The following is a 14,990-nucleotide window of genomic DNA, read 5'->3' as shown; positions in this document are numbered from 1 at the left end:
ACTTAAGACAGACAAATATTTAAGCTTCATTCTACCCTTTTAACCCAATGTCCCTATATTAATGGTGGATTCCAGATAATTAACATACTTTGTCACATGATAATATCTTACACTACTCTAAATAGCTGGTACAGGTGGAACTCTCAAGACGTTGAATCCCCAACATCAGCCCAAGGTCACTGTATTAGTTCAAAGTCAGAAAATCAGATACCCAATCTCACAGCAATGAACTTTTGGGACTTGTCCGTAATCATAGAAGAGCCCCACTGCCTATGAGTAAGAAGGCTACGATGCCAGAAAGACTATTTGGAGGTCAAACTACACGCAAGATCCACAAGTGTCATGTTCTGCAAGCACACAGAATGCCCAGCAGTTGCATGAACGGTTACACAATGGCTTCCTGGCATGTCACCATACTCTGGAGGTGCATACGGCCAAGGTCAGCTCAGATTTCAAATCTACATAGGAAACACTGAATATAACATTCATGCTATCCTTCCTTTTACATCATCCTCCAGTTCTGAAACAACTGCAACTTCAGCTGTAATAAGAGGGCAAAACAACAAAATCTTCTACCAAAAAAATCCCACAATCGCTGTATGTCATCTGCCTTTTTCCTATCACAGCTAGACTTTTCTTGTGAATTTTTTTTATTCTCTTTGAGGAGACTTTTCTTCACACATAATTGGCTTGGCAACCTTGATGATACTTCAGGAGAGATGAAGCAATTTCTTCTCTCAGAAGCATTCTGCCATCTGTGTAGGTGTCATTAAATCTGATCTCTCCCTTCACTTATCTTGAATTTGTCACGATTTTCAAAATCCTCTTAGTACTGCAGATAAATATCAATCTTTATCTCGGAACTACAGCTCCTAATCAGGTGCCACCCTCAAATCTTTGTACCGGATTCACGAGTACATGTACATATATTTGTAAGCATAGCTATAGAAAGCATGACCCGCTTAGAAATACACAAGATCGCAGTTCCTAAGAAAGTGAAACTCTTTGCCTATCCAGGCTGGATTTAAAGTTAGCTCTTTAGTAAACGTGAACATGTGGAAGCCACTTCAAAAAGAAACATGAATAAATCTGAACAGCAAAAGACAGAACAGAGTCTTAAGTATGACTGATCAACGTAAGAGAAGCTTCAGGTTTACGTTACAATTAGGATTTTTGGTTTTTTTACTATTATCTTTACATGCTTCATTTCATAACACATAATAGTTTTATTTATGGTTGCCAAAAGTAGCTCAAGAGCAAGGACATCTTAGAACTGAATATAGCATGATCCTTGCAAGGCTTTTACCTTTGCCCCCATCTCAGCAATAGAATTACAGAACTTACACTGTCGAGGCAGTGCTTCACTGGGTGGAACAGCAGCAATTTGCTTGCTTCTGATGGTCTTGTGACAGCGTAGATGATTAAGTTTTATCAGGCAAATCCATGAATGAAAGGTCTGTAAATTGATACTAAAAGGAACAGTGAAGGATGCACTCTGTATAAGCACTAAGACAATAATACTAGCTGGTGGGGTTTGGGGGTAGGGACAAGCACAAGGAGAATAGGCTGCAGAAAATGGCCAGCCTGGTTTACTCTCCCCGTCACCGCTAGATGGATCTGACAGAGTATGGAATTCCTGGTGAGTCTGTGTGCCTTATCTAGGAGTATGTCTTATAAACCTGGAAAATGGTTCCTTCTTCTTTGATCTGCAGTTCTAAAACGTTCATTTCTTCCCTTTTTCATGGGCAGGGAACACCAATATCCTTCAAGTTATGAATTTCTGCTGAAAAAATAGCATGCATTGGTAATATAAAGGACAGTAAGAGCCAGATACCTACTAATTCATACTGGACTTTTTCATGTAACATAGAACTTAAAAACAGTGTTGCATATTTCAGCAATCTGCTCTTATCTTTAGAAATCCAATTATATTCTGTTGTTGGACAAAATAATTACCCATGCAGGGAGATCAGCGTTATTTGTTAGGGTACGTAAATTATTATGGTTACCTTTTTTGTTTCCATTATGCTTTCTACGCTTATATCTTCAAATGACGTTAAACCATTTCTTAAGAACTCAAGAATTGATAGCATCCATGAAAACCATTTCAAAGAAAAAGTTCAGGATTTAGATAGGATATTGGATGCTCGGTCCATTGGGCTTCCTCAATTTTTAATTATTGCATTGTCAGTTTAGTTGTCCCACTTTTTGGAGTGTTATAATGGCCAGGATTCAATTAAGACAAAACAATCGCTAGTCTCTCATTCTCTCTTCCCCCTGCCACCTTGTTTCTACTTTGCAATTGCTGATCTACCATAATCATTCTGGATCAAAGGTAATAATTTTTAACCTAAGAACACTGTTAAGATTTCCTATTCCAGAGAAACAGATTTTAAGAACATAACTGATGTTTAAGGGCAAAATGTGCCAGTCCTCAAAAAAACATATGCCAGCCACAGAATTCTAAAAGGACTGAAATTGGACTCATTACCAGAGGACTGAGATTATATAATGGAGTGATGTTCTTAACATTTGCCTGAATCTGCATGTTAAAAAAACCCAATCATTTGCGGCATTGTGTTCAGTTGAATAAACTGTCTTTGTGCAATCTGCAAATATTGGCTCTCAACATTTGCAGTATTTTGTTTCTCAATCTCATTACCCCCTTTAGAATAATCTTGAATTTAGAAGGTATAATTTTTTGAACATACATCATTTAAATGGAATCTGTTTTCCCATTAAAAATGGAAACAGACTAAGATTTCAGACCAGTTAGCAATTTGAGAAATGGAAGCTCCCTGCCAGAGCCACTGCAACTTCTGTGGTGCATCTAGCAATATGAGGTAGTCTCTAATTTGTACAACTAAAAATCCTTTAGAAGGGATACTAGCTTCAAAGCTATAATTAATCCATTCTTCTAAAATTACCAACAGAATTCAATCTGCCTGGCTTCATAAGAGCCACATGGATCTTTTGTTTTAATAGTAATATGAGCAAAGGAGAGATACTGAGCTATTCAGGAGAGACGTACTGATAAAGGAAAGGTATGAGTGTGTTAGAAACAAACCTGACCCACTTCATGAACTGAATGCTGATCAGCCAGTTCTGACGTCAATGCATATTTTACTGTCCACCAGCAAGACAAACCAGCACTACAACCTACTTCAAAATAACAGTCTCTCCTACCTGATCTGGTTCAAACACAGTAGCTTTACCATCAAGATGGCATGATTTCTGCAGACATCTATAAGGCATCTTAATCTGGCAGTTTTGTGGGGCTGGAAGTATACAGAGAAAAGCTCACTATTCCATCCTCAATTCAGAGCTGTATTTAATTTTCACAAATGCGTGGATATTTCACTGTACAGACAATGAACAAGTTTTATTTGATGACAGCATAGCGTATCAGTGACCAGTAACTGAAATCCAGCCTTTATGATCCCTTCAAAAACCAGCAAAATGTAAAGGTTACATGAACAATCCAGCTATTGACAGGGAATAACTTCGAGAAGAGCAAAGGTTTACCTTGCTAGTGCTAGAAACAAATTCAACATCAAACCTGATGGAGACCACCTGGTATGGCATTCTTCAGCCACAACCTTCTCAGTAGATGACATTTTATCTGATTAATACCTTCTTTTATGTTACTTGTGCTAAAATTTAAGTTTGAGGCTTTTGCTCCCAACTACCTAGCATCTTCTAGAAAAGTCTATCAAACCTCTCACCTCAAGATCTTTATGCATCCTCCCTTTCTTGTCCAGTTACTAATACTGAAAACAAAGATCCTTTGAATTATATCTATCCTCTTCCTTTTAGAGCAATATTAACATAAGACTATTAAATTTCAATCCAGCCTTCTTGTTTAAGCATAAAAGACGGCAGTCTCATCAGGTCACAGTTTTAAGAACACTAATTTTTTAATCTTAAGTTTATTCTGGTAGCTGAAATACAGAGGTAACTTTATGCACGTTTCTGAATTTGACTAAAAATGTTGTATTCTTAAACAGTAAAAGCTTCAATAAAAGTTTTAGAAACATCAGAAAGAGTCAAGAGGTCCACTGGAAGTTAGGAAGAGCCTGGAATGGCCACGAGTACTGATGTGGATTCCATAGCCGCTTGGAGTGATCAGCAAGGGGCAGCCCTGGCACATAGTGCTGGTGCCCAATGCAAACACTGACACTGCAGAGCTTTCTGTCAAAATAATTTCATCAGTTACTGTGTTGATTTTCAATTCCTAGATTAATTTGAATTAGAGACTAATTCTAGCTATCAGAGGTGGGATCCTGGCTGCCCTGTGTTCTTCCACAGTTTGATAAATGAACCACTGGAAAGAGACTGTTCTCAGGGATCTGCACAGCACCAGATAACTCCAAAATCACTGATGAACCATTCTGTGGAATTCATCATCTACCTGCTTTACAGAGAAAAATAAAACAACTGACTCAGCACAAATCAGTACAAAGTTTCTAGCAGTCATAACTTTCCTCCAGCTATTTTTTCACCAAAGCTGCATAAGGGATTGCTATCAATCTTGACAAAGATACATGAAAGAATCAGACTGTATGAATCACCACCAATTATTGTGATCATTTACATACAGTTCACCTGTAATTAACTTCTTGTAATACAGAGGTAGAACACAAGAGCAGCTAAGAGGAGGAAAGAGATAGCAGCAGCTGATGGGATCTAGTAACTACCTTTTTTTAAACTACCAATATTTTTATTTGAGTTCCTGGAGAACCTATGCACTGAAATTCCCCGTGACAGAACAGTTCATGTCTCTAACCCTTCTTCGGTTAACGGGTCTCCTGAGATGCCTTTGAAATAGTGTTTTTGTGAGTCTGTGTCACGCTTGTACTGCAGTGTTCAGGGAGGCAGGGAGGGAACTTGCATCCCCGCAGTGCTAAGGACATCCATGAAAGGAATACCTCTGAATACAGCCCCATTCCAGCACAGTTGAGGCCCCTGACGAGTTCTGAAAAACTATGCCAGGCTGAACGTGACAAGCTACAGTGCAAAACACTGACGTGGAGGAAGAGAAATTAGAAGGGATGGAATGTGGTGGTGGAAATGGGGAGAAGAACAGCTGATCAGAAGATGAGGAAAGAAAGCACACATGAACAACAGCACAAAAATTCCCTTATATTTAGTTCAGTTACTCATAGTAAATGGGGTCCATGTGACTTGCAGCCCTTAGACACAGTAATTACTGAAGCCATACATTGTCCTGGTAGATACAGTTGTATGTCTGTCATAAATCTCCAGGTACTATGATTGTCAGTAGCTGCTAGAAATAAATGCAAGTTTGAAATCAGGAAAAGTGAAAGTACTCTACAAATGGTAGTGCTGATGAACCCACTAAATTAAAGCTCAAAGTACCAAAACACCTTCACTGTCAAATTCACAGCCTTATTACCAACATCTGTGAGCAAACAGTCCAGGTGTCCCTTTTAGTTTGCAGAATTTTGAGACATCACCACAAATTCAATCTCAATATTACTAGTTATTAGACATGGGCCACTTCATTATAAAGTCCAGACATCATCTCCATCCCAAAATGTTTCTTTAGCCTTCTTCAGGTATCAAATGCCCTAAATAAGAACTTATACCAGAACCGCATCTTCCTGCTACAACAGTTGCAAAAGCCTTTTACTTCATCTGATGATAGCTTTTGGTATTTTTACAGTTTGTTAGTACAAAAGCCCACAACAGAATATAGAGAAAATTAAAAGACAACCATGAACAGTTTAATATCAAATGAAATTAAAGAGGCTACTGCAAAAACTCTGTTATTAATTTATATAAAGTGTTAAATAACAATTTTTACAGCTTTTCTGAACCTGCTGCAAAATTCCCACACTGAGATGCTAAAGGGCCATGAAATACAGACAACATGCCAAAGAGCAGATTAACAGGCTTCTCTCTCTAGCTTCAGAGAATTTGTTTTCCACACTGTTCCTTCTGCCAAAAAAACCCACCTTACATTCAGATTTGATAACAAACAGTAGCCTAATACTCTTATGAAAATCACGGTTCTGGAACACACATAGCTGTACTTTCCTTTTCCTCAAATTTGATTTATCCGTCACCTAACCTTTCTGTAAACTCTTAAACCATGTGAAAAAGATGCTACAGGTGGAAAGGTGGTGGTAAAGGAATGAAGAAGTGAATATTTTAAATGTACGGACAAAACCAAAGGTCAATACAAAAGCAACAAACATATCCAGTATCTGAGACAGCTACTCCATTAATACATACATTGATAAGAAATCCTTCTTATTCCTTCAGCAAAATTCCATTTCATAGGCACAGATAACCTATGTTGTTGTTTGTTTTGTTTTTTTTATAGCAATGACTACAGGTTCCTTTTCTCTGAGTTTAAAGAGGATAAAATTCTTGCTGAAGAAATAATTTTCATCTCAAAGGTGAATGCTCATTTTAAAAGATTGTGTAGATTTCCCGTTCTGATAAAGATGACTTGAAAGGATTTAAAAGATTTTTCCTGAGGGTGAAGTTAATCCCCAGAATTCATTGCCCAGTCTTCCCAATGTTTGCTGTAGTATTGCAGAAAAAAAGTGTCAAATCTTTATGACAGATGCTAACCAGTTAAACAGGTGTTAACTTTTCCTTTTAAACCTTTAAGGACATTGTCTTCGTACTCCATAGACAAAAAGGAGTGCATCTTTTAGAGAGCTGCTGGCACATTTAATACTTTTCTGCAATTTTATCCTTACAGAAAGCATTAAAGATCAAGATACGTTTTCAGTTCATCCATTTCAGAAGTGCCAGAGGAAGTTCAAGGGTAAAATAATCCAGCAGTGATCTACAACTCAGAAATGTTTTATCCCTTTACCTTTCTCAGCCTGATTGGCTATCTAGTCACACTTCTTTCCCAGAAGTAAGAAGCTTACTCCTATACAAACCAGCTTCTTATAGCAGTTGGCCTTCCTTTACGGCTCCTGTATTATTGATGACTGAAGTTCAATAGTCCCCCAAATCAAGATGTTATCTAGCTTTACCATTTCAAGTGTCACTGGGCTAAAGTCAGCATGGAGGGATTCATGGAATTGTAATGAGTTGACAACTCCCAAAATTATTTCCTTTCTAGCAACATCTGCTGTGTCTAAATTTATAATTAAAATGAAATCATGCATGCAAAAAGAATAAAATCAATAAGCTTTCATTTTGAGTTTTTCTAATGTTGAAAGAAACTATTTGATCAACTCTGTTTTAACCTGAACATCTGGCAGCATTATAGATAGTTATGACACCCACAAAAAGTGACTATAACTCTAAAAATAATTTCCTTTTTCCTGAAAGTATAATAGAGCTAATCTAGGAATTATTTTAGCTACATGTCCTGTGATATCCCTAATGCAAAAATATTACATGTATTACTACTCTGATTTTCTGTACCTTAAGCACAGCAGGATATCCTAGGCAGCAACAATTGAATTACTGGAACGGCCTTCATAAAAATATGGTGTTACTGAATACCATCTATATTCTGAGTACCTGCTATTTTGATATTCATGTTGTTGTCAAGCAAAAGATTTTCAGCCTTCAGGTCACGGTGAACAATCTTTCGACCATGGCAATACTCCACTGCTGAGAGGATCTGCCAGAATTTGCGCCTGGCCTCAGACTCACTTAGACGGCCATGGCTGGCGAGGTAATCTGTTAAAATAAAGCAGGTTTAAATGGATTAGACAACAAGCAACAACTCTGAAACTAAATAATTTATCTCAAATAATTAGCACTCAATTAGGAAACTCAAAAAGTATTTCAGCCAATCCCAGTTTTCACCCTCCCCTCCAAAAGAATGGAAAAAAGAGTAAGAAAAAGCTGCTGTATAATGAAACTCTATCTCTGTTCCTTCTTTTATAGTTACCTGACTAGTCTGATAAATATTTTCATATAACACAACTCCTGTGGAATGGGTAATACTTGGAATAACTGGCTTCACCATCATGAGGTAATTAAAGCTTTAGACTTCTATCAGTTCATGCAAGCTTCACTCCACACTTCTCCCTCTGAAGCCTCAACAGAGGCTGTGTGGTGGCTAAAAGTAGCCATCAGGTACCCATCCTGACCTCTGTCTTCATTGCATCACAAGCAGAAAGAACATTTTGTTTTCATATTTAATTATGTTGTAAAAAATGATAGCTCTGAAACTGAAGACTTCATTTATCCTCAGGAACAAAAAACAAGTGAAGCAGCAGCTGTGTCAGTCTTGACAGAAACAGCTTCTATAGCCAATTCTATTGTTTCTCTTACGAGGCATAAAATCAAAGAATCAACTGTTAGGATGGTTTCAGAACTGCCTTCAATATCCTACAAAGAACGCAGTTAACGGCCAAGGTGTAGCAAATGCATATAAATATTGTACCCAGTGATCACAAGCCAGGGCTGAGCATATACATACATAGCAATCTCCAACCACTTGCTGCATCACAACTAGTACTGAAGATAAACAAAAAACTGAGCAGGAACTAAACTGCTGGAGCTGCTGCCAGCCCCTCCTAATTATCATTTATAGAGACAGTCCCATGAACAGGAATCATCATGTACAGACCAGCTGACATAAACATTTCTGTTTGAATTCAGTTAGCAGGTTAAACCAGCTGCTTCTGCAAGTTGAAAAGTACACACGATGTAATGGAGGTTTTGAGCCTACTTCTGTTTATTTATAAGAATCTCTGACAAAATCCATAAGTAAAATGATTAATCGTATGTTCTAAGCTAGTTATGTAATCTCAGTGATCCAAAAAGAATCGTCTTGCCCATCACAATGCCAAAGCAGAATACCTGGCTTTATTAGGTTGTGGTTTGTTTTTTTTTTAAATAAAATATTGTTTATGGGCTTTATAGGCGCTTGCAACATTTTCACTTAAGCTTTTCTGCTTGCTTTATACCAATTTGCTTCTACTTGGAGGAGTGTCCAGTACACCTGGAATTGACTGCCCCAGGGGTCACACGCAGCCCCACCATTTGCCATGGACTAATCCAGACTGCACTGGAAAAAGGTGAAGCTCTGGAACACCTGCAGTACATTGATGACATCATCATATGGAGCGACACAGCAGAAGAAGTTTTTGAGAAAGGGAATAATCCAAATCCTTCTGAAAGTCAGTTTTGCCATAAATGAAAGTAAGATCAAGGGACCTGCACAGGAGGCCAGTTTTTAGGGGAAAAAAAAAAAAAAAAGCAAGATGGGCATCATCAGATCCCAATGGATGTGATCAACAGAATAGCAGCTTTGTCTCCATTGACTAATAAATAGGAAACAGGCCTTCTTAGGTGTTGTGGGTTTTTGGAGAATGCATATTCCAAATTACAGTCTGATTGTAAGCCCTCTTTATCAAGTGGCCTAGAAGAACGATTTTAGATGGGGCCCTGAGCAACAACAGGCCTTTGAACAAATTAAACGTGAGATTGTTTATGCAGTAGCCCTTGGGCCAGTCCTGACAGGACAAGATGTTAAAAACGTGGTCTACATCACAGCTGGGGAGAATGGCCCTACCTAGGGTCTCTGGCAATAAGCACCAGGGGAGACCCGAGGCCAGCCCCTGAGGATTTGGAATCAGGGATATCGACGATCTGAAGCTTGCTATACTCCAACTAAGATATTGGCCACATATGAAGGAGTCTGAGCTGCCTCGGAAGTGGTTGGTACTGAAACACACCTCCTCTTAGCAGCCCGACTGCCAGTGCTGGGCTGGACATTCAAAGGGAGGGTCTCCTCTACACATCATGCAACTGACGCCACGTGGAGCAAGCAGGTCGCACTGATCACACAACGGGCTCTCATAGGAAACCCCAGTCGCCCAGGAATTTTAGAAGTGATCACGGACTGGCCAGAAGGCAAAGATTTTAGAATGTCACCAGAGGAGGAGGTGATGCATGCTGAAGAGGCCCTACTGTACAATAAACTGTCAGAAAATTAGAGGCAATATGCCCTGTTCACTGACAGGTCCTGTTGCATTGTGGGAAAACATCAGAGGTGGAAGGCTGCTGTATAGAGTCCTATACGACAAGTCACAGAAACTGCTGAAGGAGAAAGTGAATTGAGTCAGTTTGCAGAGGTGAAAGCCATCCAGCTGGCTTTAGACATTGCTAAAAGAGAAAACTGGCCAGTGCTCTATCTCTATACTGATGCACAGATGGTGCCAAATGTCCTTTGGGGGTGGTTACAGCAACAGAAGCAAAGCAACTAGCAGCACAGAGGTAAACCCATTTGGGCTGCTGCACTGTGGCAAGATACTGCATCCTAGTTAGAGAATCTGGTTGCAAAAGTATGTCACATAGATGTTCACATACCCAAGAGTCGGGCCACTGAAGAACATCAAAATAACCAGCAGGTGGATTGGGCCACCAAGATTGAAGTGGCTCAGATGGATCTGGACTGGCAACATAAGAGTGAGCTATTTATGGCTCAGTGGGCCCACAACACCTCAGGCCATCAGGGAAGAGATGCATCATACAGATAGGCTCGCGATCAAGGGGTGGACTTGACCATGGATACTATCGCACAAGTTATCCATGAAGGTGAAATGTGCTGCAATTAAGCAAGCCAAGTGGTTAAAGCCCCTGTGGTATGGTGGGAGGTGGCTGAAATACAAACATGGGGAGGCCTAGCAGATTGACTATATCACACTCCCACAAACCCACCAAGGCAAGCGCCATGTGCTGACAATGGTGGAAGCAACCACTGGAGGGCTGGAAACATATCCTGTGCCCCGTGCCACCGCCTGGAACACTATCCTGGGCCTTGAGAAGCAAGTCTTGTGGTGACACAGCACCCCAGAAGGAATTGAGTCAGACAACGGGACTCATTTCTGAAACAACCTCATAGACACCTGGGCCAAAGAGCATGGCATTGAGTGGGTGTATCACATTCCCTATCATGCACCAGTATCCAGGAAAGTCAAACAACACAATGGGCTGTTAAAGACTAGATTGAGAGGAAGGGGGGGTGGAACCTTCAAAAGCTGGGATACACATTTAGCAAAAGCCACCTGGTTAGTCAACACCAGAGGATCTGCCAATCGGGGTGGCCCTGCCCAGTCAGAACTCTTGCATCCTATAGAAGGGGAAAAAGTCCCTATCATGCACATAAAAAATGTTAGGGAAGACAGTCTGGGTTACTCCTGCCTCAGGCAAATGCAAACTCATTCATGGGATTGCTTTTGCTCAAGGACCTGGGTGCACTTGGTGGGTGATGCGAAAACATGGGGAAGTCTGATGTGTGCCTCAAGGGGATTTGATTTTAGGTGAGAATAACCAGAATTAAATTGTATTATGTTAGTTGCTGTTTAACCCTGCCACTGTATGTTATCATCACTATAATTGTTATATGCTATATCCATAGTACTACAGTAAGAATCACTTAGATCAAGCAAAGATGAACTTTGATAAAACTGAGCAAAGCGCAGTAGTGATGGAACCAGAACTGACTTCAGGATGCAACAATCCAACGTTGTGCACCATCCTCCTGCTGCGCCCAATGTCACCCGCTGGCCATACTGCACTGAAGCCTGATCCTGCTCTGCTGATTGAGAGGACTTTGCACCATCCCTCCTGCCCATAAAGACTGGCATGACAGTTGGAGCCCAAAGTCAGGGACTAAATGAACTCAATGAACATTTTATAAACATGGCCCATAAACTAAGGGAATGATACCTCTGTGTGTGTGTACATATATATGTGATACATATTTATCTATCTCAAAGGATGGAAAAGGTGATGATGATTGACTAGGTTGTAATGGAAAGTATGGGACCTGAGCATGATGTAGATGGTATAGAGTAAGGGGTAGATACTGTCCTGGTTTTGGCTGAGATGATAGAGTTAATTTTCTTCCTAGTAGCTGATGTAGTACTACGTTTTGGGTTCAGTACAGGAAGAATGTTGATAACACACTGATAGTTTCAGTTGTTGCCAAGTAATGTTTAAGTCAAGGATTTTTCAGCTTCTCGTGCCCAGCCAGCAAGAAGGCTAGAGGGGCACAAGAAGTTGGAAGGGGACACAGCCAGGACAGCTGACTCAAACTGGCCAAAGGGATATTACATACCATGTGACATCATGTCTAGTATATAAACTGGGAGGAGTAGGGCTGGGGGGGATTGCCGCTCAGGAACTAACTGGGTGTCAATCAGCAGGTGGTGAGCAATTGCATTATGCATCACTTCTTTATATGCCAATTCTTTTATTATTATTATTGTCATTTTATTATTGTTACTACTATCATTATTAGTTTTTTCCTTTTTGTTCTATTAAACTGTTCTTATATCAACCCGCAAGTTTTACTCCCCCCCCACTTTCTTCCCCATCCCACTGGGGAAGGGGGCGTGAGTGAGCAGCTGTGTGGTACTTAGTTGCTGGCTGTGGTTAAACCATGACACCAGAGGCAGCTTGAGCAGCTCACATTAAGCACACTCTAAAACCTGAAAATACATTTCCAGTAAAACTTCACCAATGGTGCACTTCTGCTTCATTATTACTACAGATAAGGACAAAGAAATACGTTGTTCAGGAGGAGGGGGCACAGAGCCACCCACAAACCATGAGAATTTTTTCAAATATTCAGAAAAACATTTTAAAAAATTATTTGTTGTTGGATTGTATAAAACTGACCACTTCACTGACCTTGCATTCTTATACATCACAAGTTCTCTACTGCCACTTGGGTCACTAGACTACACTGCCATTAAGTGCTCCAGACAGTGTCATATTGATTATCAAAGTGACTTATGAATTATATTTTCACTCATACCATTTAAATAAACAGATGCAATCATTAATACACCATCTTCTCAATATGGTCAGTAAAACAGGCTTATTTCAAAGATGTTTTATAGGGGCATTATTTAGGCAAAAGTTCTATACCCCATTACTGAGGTAACTTAATTTTGTTTTACTTGTGGTGGGATTGAAAGGATTTCATGTACTGCTGCTACCACCTCCCAAACACATTTTGCAAGCACAGAGATGGCTGCTCCTGAGCCATCTGAAGCAGCAGACTAGAGATCTTAGTTGCAGTATACTTACTTCAGCATCCCTCAAAAAACATCTTTAAGCAAAGCACATTAGATGTGATCTCTGGAACCTGCAGAACTGAAAACTCTCCTCAGAGCTTCTAACCTACCTAAGTCTTAATACACTGTCAGCTGGTTTAACTTGGCAAAGCACAAGAACAAACAAAAGCCTAGCAGTAAGGGGAGATCATAATATTTGCAAGCTAAATATCATTCAGTCACAAAATGACTGACAAATCATATGATATCAAGGTGAAGTCAGATATTGAAGGCACAAACTAAATTACACTGAATGCAAGCCAGCTCTTTAAGCTGTTAATACATCATTTGTTAGCAATGCAGCAAACAGGTTGATGAATCCAAGCTGTCATTTGCTTTTATGGCTCTAGCCTGTCAGGACTTATTTAAAGTTTCCAAACCACCTTGGCCTTAAGAATTCCACAAAGTCTAGTAGTCTGCATGGAACAGGTCACTTATTCTGAAATACACCTCTCTCTCCTGGAGAAGTAGAACATACCAGAGTCTATCCAAATAGGTGATGGTACGTGCAAGGATACTGTTTGTGCATTAACTAGCTTGCAAATAGGAAAAGCTGGGATACAGGCAGCGTGCCAGCCCCTGAGTTACAGAAACCACTTTAAGACAGCTGAAACTTGCTACGGACATTCTGCCACAATAGCTAGAATATGGACACTGTTTGAATATGTGCGTATATACCTCTGGAGCCAAGAACCACAACTCTTTAGTTTTTGCTGCAGATACCTCGAGCAAAGCATGTTGTACCATGCAAAGACTGAAATAGCAAAGCTACCTATGCTTTCATAAATGTATGCTTTGACAAATCTTACCCTCATACCCTCTGGCTACATATTTCTATGGTAGGTTGTTTTTGGTTTTTTTTTCCTATAATAAAATAGAAACCAGAAGCTATTTTAGATTCAGCTGGATCCACAGCAGAAAGCAGCAGGACTTTTGTCACAAGGCAGCTTCCTGTCCAGCCTTTTCAGTAGTCCAAAGTACATTTTTTACTGGACAATTGAAACATTAAGATGGTATTTACTTCAAAACATATGACTCTGAGACATTGTCTGGCAAACCCAGTGGTCAGTGCTTTTTATTTAAAATACAGTCCTTCATTTAGGTGGACAATTGTACACATTTTAAATTTGGTATGTTAAGCCTGTTAAAGAGGCACATACATACCAAAGCGAGTACAGTTAAGGATAATGAAGATGATTAAGGGACTGGATTGGTTGTCATACAAGGGGAGGCTAAGAGAGCTGTGGGCATTCAGCCTGGGGAAGACAAGGTACAGAGGGGAATCTTATGTATATAAATACTTGGCAGGAAGAAGATGACAAAGCCAGACTCTTCTCCTCAAAAAACACCCAGCAAAAGGACAAAAGGCAGTGGGAACCAACTGAGACACAGGAAATTAAATTTAAACCTAAGAAAAAGGGTGTTTTCTATGCAGGTGGTCAAATGCTGGAAGAGGTTGGCTAGAGACTGTAGTCTCCATCCATGGTTCTGAGCAACCTGCTCTGGTTGACCCTGCTCTGAGCCACAGGGCTGGACTAGACATTCTCTACAAATCCCTTCCAAACTCAACTCTTCTGTGACCTGGGTTCAGTGTGTCCACTTCAAGCTTAGTGAGGAACAAGTAATGCCTTATTAGGGGACACATTGTATTTCTAGTCTTACAAATGCTTATTAACAGGAACAGTAATAATCGGTTAGAATTTCAGCTAAGGAAATCTATGTTAAACATTAGAAAGAACCTTTATCATTAAAAAAACTCAGATCCTGAATAGCTTTGCTTTGTCTAGGAAGGTTACTGAATCTGTCTAGGGAGATTTCCAAGAATGGTGCAGCTGAAACTGCGTCAAGGCTGGGACATAGCAGATAGCTGCTCAAGCTCATTCCAGTCCAGCTTTCTGCATCTCTGCTCAAAAC

The 14,990-nt window shown here is 39.9% G+C and overlaps 1 protein-coding gene across 3 annotated transcripts in view; it reads right to left on the bottom strand.

The window, feature by feature from the left end:
- The window catches only part of SIK2 (salt inducible kinase 2), a 60,355-nt gene that overhangs the window by 23,974 nt on the left and 21,391 nt on the right, over positions 1–14,990 (bottom strand). For all 3 annotated transcript variants that reach the window (XM_049799801.1, XM_049799802.1, XM_049799803.1), the window contains one exon: positions 7,516–7,677. In XM_049799801.1, the coding sequence (XP_049655758.1) occupies positions 7,516–7,677 (162 nt within the window). The remainder of the gene's footprint in view (positions 1–7,515; positions 7,678–14,990) is intronic.

The sequence above is a fragment of the Accipiter gentilis genome, chromosome 5 (assembly GCF_929443795.1).
Source record: "Accipiter gentilis chromosome 5, bAccGen1.1, whole genome shotgun sequence".
Taxonomy (NCBI): Eukaryota; Metazoa; Chordata; class Aves; order Accipitriformes; family Accipitridae; genus Astur; species Astur gentilis.
This window is presented reverse-complemented; position numbering and strand designations above follow the sequence as displayed.